Source organism: Blennius ocellaris, assembly GCF_963422515.1.
Source record: "Blennius ocellaris genome assembly, chromosome: 16".
In the NCBI taxonomy this organism is placed as follows: domain Eukaryota; kingdom Metazoa; phylum Chordata; class Actinopteri; order Blenniiformes; family Blenniidae; genus Blennius; species Blennius ocellaris.
Window position 1 is genome coordinate 5,137,920 of NC_137665.1, and position 15,111 is coordinate 5,153,030.

General features: G+C 41.8%; 3 protein-coding genes across 3 annotated transcripts; all 3 read left to right on the top strand.

The window, feature by feature from the left end:
* Positions 1-1,575: 1,575 nt before the first annotated feature.
* Positions 1,576-3,635, top strand: LOC308141682 (parvalbumin beta-like; the record flags this gene model as incomplete). Its single annotated transcript, XM_080511889.1, has 4 exons — positions 1,576-1,636; positions 2,728-2,860; positions 3,205-3,314; positions 3,613-3,635. The coding sequence occupies 4 exons, from the start codon at positions 1,576-1,578 to the stop codon at positions 3,633-3,635; spliced, it is 327 nt and encodes a 108-aa protein (XP_080368015.1).
* Positions 3,636-5,688: 2,053 nt separating this feature from the next.
* LOC308141299 (parvalbumin beta-like) lies at positions 5,689-7,929 on the top strand. Its single transcript, XM_080511391.1, has 5 exons — positions 5,689-5,771; positions 6,566-6,643; positions 6,876-7,008; positions 7,269-7,378; positions 7,644-7,929. The coding sequence occupies exons 2-5, from the start codon at positions 6,583-6,585 to the stop codon at positions 7,667-7,669; spliced, it is 330 nt and encodes a 109-aa protein (XP_080367517.1). The 5' UTR covers positions 5,689-5,771; positions 6,566-6,582; the 3' UTR covers positions 7,670-7,929.
* A 1,613-nt stretch (positions 7,930-9,542) lies between these two features.
* Positions 9,543-11,258, top strand: LOC308141298 (parvalbumin beta-like). The gene is made up of 5 exons (XM_080511390.1): positions 9,543-9,634; positions 10,144-10,210; positions 10,316-10,448; positions 10,754-10,863; positions 10,966-11,258. Exons 2-5 carry the CDS (start codon positions 10,150-10,152, stop codon positions 10,989-10,991), a joined length of 330 nt encoding a protein of 109 aa, XP_080367516.1. The 5' UTR covers positions 9,543-9,634; positions 10,144-10,149; the 3' UTR covers positions 10,992-11,258.
* Positions 11,259-15,111: the final 3,853 nt, after the last annotated feature.

Sequence of the window (15,111 nt, forward strand, 5' to 3'; positions counted from 1 at the left end):
TTTGAAGGGTGGAACTGTTGGTGCCTAAAACAGCCTGGCTTCTATTTTTTATATTGATGCTTATATTAAATCTATTGTGGTGTTTATTTTGTTGAAAACACACCCAATAAAAAAAAAAAACTACACTTTATGTCGATCACAATGACAGCAAATGTGGCAAAGATGCCTCAAACAACTCCACTTGCCTGTACTGTTATTTGTAATTGACAGTCATATATCAATATATGTGCATCTTGAACAAAATAACGCAACAGGAAACATATTTTTAATGAATAGCCATTTAATTTTTAATCAATGCAATTTACTGCCAACAATTAAAAATTCAACGACATCCCAATATACTCATGCATCAAATAACATTAAATGTCAAGTCCTTTATTCGTAACAAATAATTTGAATCTCTTATTCAAAATTTAACCAGTCAAATTATCTAGTATAACTAAAACACAAAACCGTAGTCATACTGTTAAATTGACTGATTTTCATGTCCCTGGGGCACATTGGTTTATAATTCATATATATTCAATTCTATAGCACAACATATTTTTATAGAAATCTATTAGTGTCTATTGTTGCACCGGCTTACTGTTTTATTTATTTATGGATTCTGAGGTTTTAGTGACTATATTTATGTGCTGTCTGCAAGTTCACAAAATAGTATGAATGGGAAAATTATCTGCTCTGATTAACTGATGAAGGGGGAGGAGGCAGTCTGTGGCGTGGGGGAAATCTCCCTGGGTTTGAGGACAGATACGTCAGGTTGCTTCTTGCATTCTGGATTTCGAAGCTGCAGGAGAGTGAGAGCAAAGAGAGGCAAAAAGACAAGCAGTAACCTGCACATCATCTGCTTAAAGAGTTCAAACCTTACCCAAAGCACGGTGAGTACGCAGCTTGTTTTCCCTTAAATGTATGTGTTCAGTGCTGTTTACATGATGATATCTGACAGTTCTGTGTGTCTTCTGAGTCTCTGTGAATTTTCTGGTGGAAAGTGAGAGTAAATTATGGACTGTGGGGGGGGAAATGCACTACTCAACTGTAGTTAGTTCATTTGCCCCATAAGATTTGGATTATTCTTCAACGAGATCAACATATGACTGATATGAAACAATTTCATGTGATCTCTTGTGAATGGCACATAAAGGTTTTCAGTTGTAACAGTTACAGAGTGATACCCTATTGTCAAGGTGGAACAGCCCTGCTGGGAAAAGAGACAAATCAGTTTTCTTTTTGATGGTGCTGATCAATCCAAAGACTACCCCCGGAGGAATAATAATACCTATCGTGTCCACAGGTTCTGAACTCTTTCCACCTGACTGCAATGACCTCATACTAGAAAACACCTGCATGATTTAATTTAGTGTCACTCCGCATCCTGTGTGTGTGTGTGCGTGCGTGTGTGTGTGTGTGTGTGTGTGTGTGTGTGTGTGTGTGTGTGTGTGTGTGTGTGTGTGTGTGTGTGTGTGTGTGTGTGTGTGTGTGTGTGTGTGTGTGTGTGTGTGTGTGTGTGTGTGTGTGTGTGTGTGTGTGTGTGTGTGTGTGTGTGTGTGTGTGTGTCTCAGGCAGCCACAGAGGACCATGGCATTTGCAGGGATGTTGACCGACGAGGAGATTAAGGCTGCAGTCCAGGGTTGTCAAGGTGGGTCAGATAACGCACAAAAACTTGCACGCAAGAAGACACACACTTCACAAGCACTGAATCATCAACTCATGAATATGTACTCTCCGGTCAGGGAATATACATTCATGCATATAATACGGACCCAAGCAGCGCTGAACCCTCAACCACTGGGGATACCTGTATGATTGTTTTTCACTGTGGGGGCAGGGTGCTGGCAGGTAACCAGGCAGCCATGTGGCAGGAGAGTCGTTACCACCCAGATGCCAAAGTGTTTATGTTGAGCGTTCGCACAGTGAAGACAAAATCCCGGAGAAGACACAAATCCCAAAATCCGTTAGCAAATCTCAATTCAATTAATTATTTATCTCCAGCAATTATGTCTGCATGACGAGGCAGACAGGGCGCAACTGTTCAGATGAAAATCAAATGTCACTGCTCATGTGCCCTTTATTCAAGAAGAACAACATGCTCGCAATGTTTGAAGCACAGTGTCATACTTTGTCACACTACTTACATTCGTCCGTGCTTTATGAAATTAAATCAATTAGAGGTTTTGAAACCTAGATTAAATTGCAAGGCTTGTTATGTATCTTTTGTTCTTAAGGATTTCTCCTCTTGTTGAAGAGCACTATATAAGTTAAATCTATTTACCTTATAGCATAGGATTACCCACTTATTTTCCCAGGTCAAAACTATTTAATTTTCATCCAAAAAGGTGGAATTTTTTATTCAACATAGAATTACTTACAGGAAACTCGTGCTGGACCAAAATCTTCATTCTGGATCATTAAAGAGCTTTTAACATTTAGGTTTGCATTGAACCCAGAGGCAACATGCAGTGTGCATTGACTGTTTCAATGGCATAATGACATAGCCTGTAGTATAATGGTATAAGACAGTGATGTGCTACAGGGTGTATATTGGTAAATGTCATCACTTGAAGAATGAAAGTCATCTGAGCGAATGAGTAAATGCGACATCCCTATTCAACCCCCGCCAGTCTTTCTTTCTTGTCATTTGTGATTGACCTCTCACTCCCACGTGTCTGTTTCTTTTGCTCTCTTTATCCCTCGCTCTTACTCTCCCTCTCTCGTTCTACGCCAATGTAGCTCCAGGCACATTCGACTTCAAGTCGTTCTTTGCACAAGTGGGACTGACCTGCTCAACCGAGGCAGACAGAAAAAAAGTGTTCACAGTCCTGGACCAAGACAGGAGTGGTTACATTGAGGAAGAGGAGCTCAAGTAAGGATGGAGTGTGTGTGTGTGTGTGTGTGTGTGTGTGTGTTGTGTGCTTGAGCGCATGCATGTATTGGATAAAAGGCTGTTTGGGTTTGTTTGGGCATGTGTGCAGCATCTGTGTGTTAACTCTCTCATGATTGCCCCGAGGCAGAGGTCACAATATGAATGAAAAAGCATTTGCACCATGAATGAGCTGAGTGATACATGAGGTTAGTGAGTGATGGAGGGAACGAGTAAGACAGCCAAAAAGGGGCCTGGCGGAGTGAGAGAAATGCATCAGCCAAGATAACGTCTGTGATGATTTCAGCCTGAACCTACCGCCGGTCCTTTTTTGTCTACCCCCTCAGACTGTTCCTGCAGAATTTCTCTCCAGGGGCCAGGGAGCTGACCGTAGCAGAGACCAAGTCTCTGATGGCTGCAGGAGATAAGGACGGCGATGGCAAGATCGGGATGGAAGGTTGGTGTTCGTTAAACAGATGTTTAACATGCCAAAAAGCTTTAAGTGGCTGACAAAAAGAGCCCTCGGTATAGAGGAGCTGTCCACTACTTAGTGCTGAAATTGCGGTCTATCAAAAGCAGTTCACAAGAAAACTTTAGCACACTCCACTTGGGCAAGCAAACTGAATAAAATAAATATAATAATTTGTGGTTTGTTTAGTCATCTTCCATAACCATGATGCCGTATGACACTTTTTGCCTGCAGTAAACTGATTTTTCTGTTGGCATTCACTGTCCCTTTTTTTCCTCCTCCACAGAGTTCTGTGAGCTCCTGAAATAAAGAGAATAAACAAACATGACCGTGGCCATCTTTCCCCATTTTTGAAGAAGAGATTTCTTCTGGAAATCCTGACTTTCCTGATCATTTGATGCAATAATCAAAAACCTTTGAAATTCATTACCTGCCTGCTGCTCTCCCTGTTGATGTGATACTTAGTATGTTTGTGAGAATGATGGTAATGCTGAATAGTAGATGTGTGTATGTTCAATTACCTAGGCACGGATAGATTAATAAACGTATGAAAGGTGTTACACTACACTCTCTTGGACTTTTTTTTTCATCTTTGTGCACCATACATTGTTTATATTTGTCTTGGAGAGATTGATCTCAGGCAAAGAATAACTCTGCCTCTCAGGAAACCAGTGACTTACTTCACAAGTTCGAATCCCACAGCTGATGAGTCACTGCTGTGAGTCGCTGAGCAAAATCCTTGAACCCCCTTCGGCTCCTTGGAGCGCTGCAATGTCGCTGCACCTCAGCATTTTAGAAATAGGATGGGTCAATGACGGAAACAAATAATTCCCCCGAAGCGATTAATAAAGTATGATTCGTTTTGTTTGTTGTTAGCTGGGAAATTGGATTTGGATGTGCCTCTTGATGTTGCACCATGTTGCTCCAATCGTGCAGAAGTGGGAAACTGTGGCAAATTGAAATACCTTATTTGCTGCTTGCAATCATTTCTCACAATATTGATACAAAAAAAGTAGGTCAATCAAGCAAATCCCAAACCCAAATTACAATAATCACTTAAATATTAGAATAAATAAATAAATGCATTTTAAAATACATTCAGTAAGATTGATTTATAGCTATTCACTTTTGATCAAAGTCGCCTATAGCAACAACAGGGGGATTAAAAAACTAATTTCTACATTTGAGTTGAAACTCATACCGGTCAATGGGGTCACACGTGGCACGGGAGCGCGCACACGCAAACGCACGCGCAAACAAATCAAGAACCTCCCAACAAAGTTTGCCTTATTTGAACTATTGCTGCCTTCTGCTGGGCGAATTTCGAATTCCTACAGAAACATTAAGCCTCATTATTAATGTCAACATTTTTCACATTTCAATAAATTCAAGAAGTATCCTTCATACCCTGACACGCACGGCTATATTTTATGGGGTTGTTTTTGTTTGTTTTTCTAAAACACTGAAGGAGAAAGTGAGTTGTCAACAAATTGTTAACTTGTCCTCGCAAGCCAGCACGCAGCACCAAGTGATTGGCGCTTTACCTAGTAAGGACAGGGACGTGGTGGTAAAAGTCCCAAAGTCTTGTTGCTGCTGGGGCGATGGGCTGCCGTGAAACCCGACACTGCTTGTGGAGCTTTGAACCCTATAGAGATATACCATGGGTTAAACGAGACACCATGCATTTCAATCCACTGAGATCATCTTTTATGGGCTTGGAACTCCGGGCCTGTTCACCCATAACACCACGGGGTAAAGAATTAAATAATAAAACGGGACACGACAAGTGCACAGTTCAGTTCAGTTCAATTGAAACACGTTTAATAAAAGATGTATACCATGAATCAAATTGCGTCTGAATATCTGCAACCACAGAGCTACAATATTTTTTTTTTTTAAAGTGATGATAATGTATTAGAGCAACGTATTTAGTAGGGATATTCTTGGAGAGCTGCTTTTACGCGCGAGTTCATTAAAGGATTTATATTGTTAATTAATATTTAAAAAAAAAAGTGGACAGCAAATTGATTGGCTGCGAGTCTTATTAGTTAGTGTGGACACGTGTCACGGATGTCATATCTCATATCATTGAATCGGAGGAAGAAACCGCACCACTTCCAAACCAACCACCATAACTTTCAAGTTGCCCATAAATCAGACGGGTGTAACATTTCCCGTGAATTGACCAGTCGGGCCTGCTCGGGTTTCCACACATCCAGCTATAGGCCTCCTGCAAACATGGTAGCATCCTCATTTGTTCGCCTAAAAATAGGTCCAGACTACTAGACACATTTTTTCGAAACCCGTGCATCTTAGTATACCCGATACTGAGACTCAAAGCTCTGTAAATGGTGTTGCTCAAGGATATAAAAGCGAGAGGGAAAGGGGCTTGAAGCATTCACTGGAGTCCGCCTCGGTTTTCACTCGCCTCAACGCAGCGCAAAGGTGAGTGGGATGTGAGCCTCCGAAAAGCCACGCTGACTTCTGCAGCCTGCACTGGGAAGGAGAGAGAGAGAAAAAAAAGGATTCAGACCAGGAGGATGAAACCCGTGGACTACAAACTTTAGAAAAAGCCGGATCCAACAGCCACTTGGACCACAGGACTTTCTTAATTAGTGCGCAAAAGAGGAGGATCAGCATTTGTGGATAACTGCGTTATTTACCAACATTTCCTTTTAACGGGGTGAAGAAAAAAGAAAAGAAAAAACCCAACCCCCGCCTCACTAAAGCTATCGGCGCGTTCGACACCACTGCATCTTTCAAGCGGCATTATTAATTTGTGGCAGTGATTCAAGTTGCTGTGATTTAGCCCCTCAGTGGAATCATCATCTATTTAGTGCCAGAGCAGCACTACAGCTTTGGAGCGAACAGAGTCCTCGGTTGTGTTTAAACATCCCGAGGCAAAGAGCAGCTCTCTCGTCTACGGCTGCAAGACCAGCGTTGACAAAGTGAAAGCTTCCTACTGCAGTGTTGATAGAAATTTAATATTTTACTAACTTGTGCGGCTAGAGCTCATGTCAGACTTTTTAAATCTGTGTTTAACATTGAAACCCAAAGTGATCTGAAAGCAGTAAGCTAATTGAGTTCTTCAAACGGTAAAAGTGAATTGAGTTATTTTGGCATTTGGACTTGAAAATGTCAGCAATTAAACTATTTTGCATGAAATAGATGATTTGCAACGCACCAATAAGACCAATAGAAGTGTGATGCTCAGACTAACCCTGTTTTGACCTTCTTAGCTCTCCAAGAATAAAAAATGGCCTTCGCTGGTGTTCTCAAGGATGCTGAAATGAAAGCAGCTCTGGATGGCTGCTCTGGTGAGCACTATTATCTTTATTCATTACATGATACCTCATTAACATTGCTTACAGGAAATATAAATGATCTGCATACCAAATTAAAAAAAAAAAAAAAAGGCTACGATCAGACTGCAGCTCACTAAATTCACACTTTCAGGATGTGTCATATTAGATGCCAGCCACATAGCTATCAAATTACACCTGTGAACTCATCTGTCTTGTGCTAATGGTGCAAACATGTGTGTTCCAGCTGCCGATTCCTTTGACTACAAGAAGTTCTTCAAGACCTGCGGCCTGGCCGGCAAGTCCGCAGATGAGGTCAAGAAGGCCTTCGCCATCATTGATCAGGACAACAGCGGCTTCATTGAGGAGGAGGAACTGAAGTAAGACATCCCAGAAATCCACACTTAAAGCCGATACTCAGTACTTACCATGGGCTCAAGATATGAAAATATGTTCCAGATCTCATTTTACAGCTAACTTAAGAATAGTGGCCTTATGGGTTTTGGGTTTTTTTTAAGCAATCAAACTAACTTAACAATTCTTACAGGATTTTCTAACATTAAGTCTCAAATGGGATACATTTCAATCGCATTTCAATCACCCTGATTTTCATGCTTTGTTTCTTATTTCCACTTCCCAGACTGTTCCTGCAGAACTTCTCTGCTGGTGCCAGAGCACTCACCGACAAGGAGACCAAGGGTTTCCTTGCCGCTGGTGACAGCGACGGTGATGGCAAGATCGGAGTTGATGGTAAGATAACATTGTACATTCTTACAGCATACAATCAAATCAAAAGGAATACACATCACACATACAAGTATCTGATTTCTGCTAACAGTGATTTCTAAATTAATTAACTCCACCATTGAATTTGTAACCTGCATCCACATAGTTCTAGTACCTGATTCAAACTCTTGGCCAGAGAGATTGGGTCCAGTTAATCTAAACCACCACGATGACACAAGAACGATACATTTTGTACCCTACTAATGGCAGTTTCATTCTACTTTCACAGAGTTTGCTGCCCTTGTAAAGGCATAAATTTCCATTGACCAAGATCCACTCCCTTCCCGAACTCCTTGCAAGATTCAATAATCATCAGCTGAAAGAATATTTTTTATACCTTATTTATGAGTTGCCTGCGGACAATTTCTCAACATGGAACACATGTTTTTAATGTTAATATTATTAAGATGTGTTATATGTTTTGAAAAAATGACTTGTGCAAACTGTACACTACCATCTGCACTTTTGAGGAAGAGTGAAAAACCAGGAATAAATACTCTTTTGGTCTAAAATCATCTTGCTCAGGTCAATCGTCTTTGCATCGGGTCCCTCCGATGTATTACACCACATTCACACGGCTGCCAACACAATGTCACCACAAAGGCTTGAGAACAAGTCAAATGGGTCTCCACTTGCCAGGGGTTTTGAATGCTCAGGGGGTGCTGAGGGATGGTTGAAATGAGCTACCCAGCACTTGTCTAGATGATTGGTTAATGAGACAAGGAGTGTGGCTGGACTCAAACCAGGAGATGGGAAATACAGCGGGGAAAGGCCCTGGGGCTTTGCTTGCACGCTTCCCAGATCCTGGGCGCACTGCAATAGATCGCTGCCATGCTTTCTGCAACGAGATGGTCTAATCCAAGCTATATTTCTCCACCCACTGCTGCACAATCAATGGGAGGATGTGCTGTGGCAACAACACCACAGACACGGTTGCATCAGCAGGAGCATTCGACAGATTAGAACCCACTGCGAAGAAGTGAGCAAAGTACACAGGCTGAAGAGATTCTTATCACATTATCCAACTGACGGGTCTACTGGAATTAGAGTATTGCAAAAGTGTAAGGAAAACAATCTGCACATATGTTTTGACCCATAGTTGCATCTCCACACCTGATTGGTTGTACTAAAGTCAGATTACAGCTCCAGTGGAAGTTATGAATGCTCAGGCAAATGCAAGTCAGCAGTATGTAAAGGCTGCGCGCTATCAAATAACACCCTGGGCTTATTCCCGTCTGCCAGTGGCCACAACAGAAAGGGGTAGTGATAGCAGTGAGAAATCCTCTCACCCGGTTTACCCCAAAGGATACTGGTGCCCCCTACAGGTAGTCGAAGATATTATTTCTAGAGTGCAAGTGGGGCTCCACAGTGCAACGGCAGACATTCAAAGTTCTTTCACTTAATTTTAAGAGAAAGAAAATCGTGAACACTGATCATGCAGTTTCTACTGAAATATGTTTGTCTAATAACAACATGAAAGGGTTATTTATTTTAACTTTAATCATTATAAATGTATAATTATATATATATTACAATCATCAGTCAGAACTATGTACATTGACAATAACTTGAATGTTAAAAAATTTACAAAAATAATTTTCCTTGATCAGCTGTGGACAGCAAAGAAATCCTATGTTTTGATCAACAAAGACACAAATGTACAGCATGCAACAATATTAGTCCAACACGTCTGACAATAAAATCACCTTTCAGTTCAGAATTGATTTATTTTAATGTAGACCATATAAATATGACAAATAAAAGCAGAACATATTTACAGATTTGAAAAACAGTGTATTGTCCATAATGGAAAAGCATTACACAAAAAGAGGGAAAAGAACCATTTTCAGTCACTTACGCACAGTCTAACAGTCTGCATACGCATGCTGAGTATCCACCCTCTGGAATATGGCTATGTGTTGCCAGCAGCACTCGCAATTTGTCCTCCTCAGCAGTGCACAGGCCTATTCTTAGCATTGGGGACATGAAAGACTTCTTCAAGCGCACCTTTTAAGCGTCTTCATTTGTGAAACTTAAAATAGTCTGCCGTCTGGCCACGGCACGAATTTTCGCCACCCCCTTCTCGGTGTCGGTTACATTAAGCCTCACATTTCGATGGGGAGAAACTATAAAAGGTCACCGGGAGCACCGGGATGATCACTGCAGTCGACTCGAGTCTTGTCTGTATCATCTGTACCCTACAAAGGAAAACAACCGAAGGTGAGTCTGAATGGGAAGAGAAACAAAAAAGAAAGCCGGGATCCTCACAGCCGACGCATCATCATCATCTCTGAACAACATAATCTTAATCAGGACTTTCTTTTTACTGCCAGCCAGCATCTTAAGAAAGAGATGAGCTTTGCTTCAGCTGCAAGAAGACTTGGATTACTGATCAGACCTCCCAGCATCTTTAGAGTTGCAGCAGAGACCATAGGAATCAATCTCAACCTCTCAAATGGGATTTGGAAATGCAGCTCCAAGCTTGTTCAGAAAGAAGTGGACTGTGCCTGCTCAAGTCTTTCTAGCATGCTCTTTTCCTTTTACATGAGGAGTGCTTCATTACTGAACATTTATTGTTAAGATTTTCTTACTTTTTGCTAGTTGAGACAGTGAAAATATATAGTGCTGTATTGCTATTCTATTGATTAACATGCAGTGTCTGTTTGAGTTTTTTTTAAATCATTGCTTCTGATTCTTCTATAACGCTTAAATGACTGGTTTTCTTTCAGATCAAGATGACCTTCTCAGATTTACTGACTGATGCTGAGATCACTGCAGCCCTGGATCAGTGCAAAGGTGACTTGAATTGACATCCCCGATTCCCAATTAAGCTTTTTTGCAAGGAGAGTCAATGCCCTTGTTGTCCTTCAACTTGGGGTAACACACTGTGTTTCATTTTAGGCGCTGACACATTCGACCATCACAAGTTCTTCAAGGCTTGCGGCCTGGCCGGCAAGTCCGCAGAAGATGTCAAGAAGGCCTTCGGCATCATTGACCAGGACAAGAGTGGCTTCATTGAGGAGGAGGAGCTTAAGTGAGACACACTTTTCTTCTGTCCTCTGCACTAATAATAGCTGAATAAGAGAATAGTCAGTGACTGACAGAGGAGGAATGCAGCAGGCAGCAGGAATGTTGACAGAGCCAGTGGGTCGAACAGCTATTAACCTGTCTCTTTGTTTTACATAAAGACCATTTTTAGACTACCACCACAAATCTTATTTCATAAATCTGACTTGAGCACTCTTTTCAGAATTTGCATTCAGTCATATTATCGTCCTGCAGTCAGATTATCTGAAGGTTGGGGATCCAGGACCTCACCACCCCTTCCTCTTTCTGCAGGCTGTTCCTGCAGAACTTCAAATCTGGTGCACGCGCGCTGACCGACGCTGAGACCAAGAAGTTCCTTGCAGCCGGTGACACCGACGGTGATGGCAAGATCGGCGCAGAAGGTACGAACTTCTGAGAATCTCACCGAAACTTGTACACCTCCTCACCTGTGATGCCTTCTGGTTGCAAACACTCATCCCATGCCATCGTATGTCTCCTTGCAGAGTTCGCCGCCGTGGTTAAGGCATAAAAGTCGCGACTGACCAAGAACACCTGCTCTGATGGAACAACAAAGCCCACGTCGACCTCCCCCTTTTCATCTGAATATAAATAATTTTTATACATTTGCTGAAGAGACAATTCCTCCAATGCAACACACTGTCCACAAATGATGATTGTGAATGTCGCTCGGTTGTGTTCATGTCTTAAATATGAATTTTGCTTACTGTAAAATCTAATATGCACTTTCCAGGTACAAACGGTAAAAAAGAATAAATATTCTTTTGCTACGGTCTAACTGGGTCTTTGCCATTTTTATGCATGCCTCAACTTTACTTTACACTAATTCATAAACATATGAGAGAGAGAATCATTTCTTAATTCCACCTTCACATCCCATCACATCCTCTCAAAGAGTTTACTTTCATTGAATTGAACTCCATCAAAATACATTCATTTAAATTCTGAGGGTCATATCCACCGATATTTCTTCTTTTTCAAACTTAGAGGGAGAGGGAAGCAATTGTTTGGAAGGAGGGAACACCCTGGAGAGGATGTCATGAAATTTTAGTCATCAATGATAGACTGTTGGAGGGGGAGGGGGGGGGACCCTGGCCACAAGGGAGAACATGCAAATAAAGGCCAACTAGGCCAGAGTTGAACCCAAGAATTACTTGCTGTGATGCAGGAGTGCCAACCACAACTCAACTTTGCTGGCCAGATGAATTCCAGTGTAAAATGCTATGGCATGACTTGAAAGCACATTCAATTTTATTGACAATATGTAGAAACAAAGGAAACACATTTTAAAAAAACTGGCAAAGCAAGCCTTAACATTTACAGTAAGTACCATTACTTAGTGTGTGTGTGTGTGCGTGTGTGTGTGTGTGTGTGTGTGTGTGTGTGTGTGTGTGTGTGTGTGTGTGTGTGTGTGTGTGTGTGTGTGTGTGTGTGTGTGTGTGTGTGTGTGTGTTAGGTCTGCGCTTTCAGTTTTTGTTTGCAGTTGCAGTCTGTTGCCACGAGATGACGCCACGTCTCTGGATAGTGGCAATTGGAACGCAAGCGTTTCAGATACGCGGTAAATAAACCCACCTCGTCATAAAAAAAACAAAAAAAACCAAGGTTTGTAGTTGCAGCAGGACACTACTTTCATTCACACAAAACTAAACAATAAAGTTCTAAAACGTGCACATCTTAATTCTAGTTTTCTGCCTGAGTGTACTGTTGAAATTGACATTGTTTGATAAGTATACACAATTTAGAATCCCCCTGTTGATCACAAACATAAATCTGCAAACCATTTTCAAGATGTTCCATAATTAGATAAACCGAGGAGCGTTTCCCTCAAACACTTCACAGAAATGTTGATAATTGTAACAGTAACAGTAACAGTACTGTATAAAAACAGTAAGTTTTTATACAGTAACAACAAGTGTCTGTCAAATAAATGCAGAGCCAATGTATGGAGGCGTGACTACAAAAGAAAGCATTAGCAAATGTAAATGAATAAATGATCGCCAAGTAACTGTATATGGTATCAACATGGCGCATGACATCATGCACCGGGTGTGGGTAAAAGACGCTTCTCTTGATCCGGTGTCCTCTTGTTTCTTTTTCACACAGTCTGCATGAGATTATTGAGTTTCTCTTTACGCTTCAAAGCCAATCCAGCTTCACCGTAACAATAACACTAAAACTACCTGTTGAGAGCTGAGAGCAGTTTGGACAACATTTTGGTCAAACCTCAAATACAAATCGACAGAAAGAACGAAGTTTCTGAAGTTCTTGAAGTTTTTTTTTTATGGTGTCAATAGGATCAATAAAAAGGTTGATCAACATTGGCAGTTCAAATAATTAAGTTCACGCTCAGTGCACATTTATTTTTCCTTTAAAATGTATTTCCTCATATTTCCTTCCACACAATCAATTGTCGCATTCTCTCCTATAACTTATTAATTAGAACAACTCAGAAAGTGAGTCGACCCACATTAAAGTAAAGTGTGCCATCCTCGGACGTTTTTATATAACTGATTTACCCATGGTAATGTTGCTAGGGGTCGGATTGGAGACTCAGCGTCGGGCACTTGCCCCTGCAGACGGATATGACGCATATTTTATTTAACACAATATACCAATTACAAAACAATTTAATTTAAGTGCCACATTTGCCACCTCAAATTGCACGATAAGAGGAGCCATACTATTGAAATGCTGTATGCTGTGCAAGTTGCTTATTTACTCTGGTGAAAACCACAGGGTGCCACCATACCGACAGCACATGTGGCTCCAGTAGCAAGTCACAGACTCCCGTGGAAATGCAAATTAAACAGTTACAACTCTGATCGGGTGACATGCATTAACAAGAAATCCGACCATAGCTTTCTTTTCTTTTTAGATTCGTTAAATAATGATTTTTACGCACAAGGTAACTGCTGACGCGTGAGAACGCAGCTTTGGTAAGACTCGTTCGTGCATGGTTTTCATACACTGGATTGTAAATTAGATAGATTTTAATATGATTTCTAATGCTTATTGCAACAGGTGTGTATATATGTGTGTGGCCGTCTCCGCTAAGGGGCTTGTAACGCGAGGTTCCATGGTGTAATGGTTAGCACTCTGGACTCTGAATCCAGCGATCCGAGTTCAAATCTCGGTGGGACCTTCAGTGCTTTTATGACACATTCGCAAGTTCTCAGAGGCGGTTGTCTGTAACATGAGAGTAATGACATACATTTCCTTTACGATGTGGTGCAACAACGCAAAATTCAAACCATCGTCACTCCCTGCAGAAGTTAACCTTTCTCTGTGTCCTGCTGCAGTGACCACTCTCCCAGCAGTGTGCTTAATGATCCCTGACTTTGTTTGTGTGTCAGACCCACTGGGGCCCCTAAACGCCCTCGGAAAAGACGACCTGGAGCATGCAACCAGAGGGACTTTATAAAAAAAAAAGGGTTAGGTGTTCAGAATGCCATGAACGTGAAAACAGGATGACCTCTGACTGCTGTATTTTTATGTGAACACCTGGAACACTGCACATTATGCACCATCATCACCATCATATAGCGAGATGGGACACCGACAGGAGAGGGTGACCTCGGGCCTCTTAATCAGCACAGTTGACAAAGCAATTTAGTGAGACTCCCCCCCCCCCCCCCCCCCCCCCCCCCCCCCACTGTCAGTAAGAGACAGTGAGAAGGTTATAAAGCACTGGTGTCCCTGACATTCAGATATGATGGCCACATTGGATGTGACTAAAAATCACATTAATTCTCTCTAATGTTTTTTATTTTTTTTTATTTCTGTTTCTGAGGATAGGGTGTGGGCAGGTAAATTGCCACAATACTGACCTCTGAGGTAATCTAACACACCAACCCTAAATGGTCCTGGATGACACAAAACGCACCACAATCCATCAAGACCAAAATGAAAAGTTCGATTGGCACATTTCCCCCAGAATTTCAACCTCAAATGTAGCAATAAGTACACATTTTCAGGGAGCCACAGCTCAGATGTGCGTGTAAAATGATATGTGCACGGAACGGTAGATGTAGAGTGGGGGACAGAATCAGCAAGAGAGGGAGAAAAGGTTGGAGAGACTGCAGTTACAGTACAGCCTCCCTGCATTTACTGTACTGTATAATTCTAGAGGTGAGAGGAGGGGTGTTGAGATGACAGGAGGGTGTGGAGGATGGGGAGAAGAATGCGCTTTCTGACTTAATTTGCTATTTGCAAGGGCGTTACGGATGCCCACGGTCCGGTCTCTCTGCCCCTGGGCGTTATAAATAGTAAAGGTTAATTAGTTAGCTGAGAAATTGGATCAGGGGCGGGCAGTTAGAATTTGATCCATAGACAGGTAACTCAAGCAATCCCCTTTGTCACAGCAATCAGACCTATATAAATCCGTCTTGACGGACAGCAGTCACCACAAAGCCTTACCTCTCTGCTGGATCACCGACTTGGGCGAAACTCCCCTCATCACGGTAAGTTGCTGTGTGGACTCGGGGTTTTCGTTTTTAACGAGGAGATGCTTCTTCTTTTTCTTCGAATTACTTTTTCTTTTGCAGAAACTGATCATTTAGATCTTATACTGCAGCTCAGGTGCAGTTTAGGTCAAAGACAGGTCGGGGTGCGCGCACAAAAGGCGAACTTCT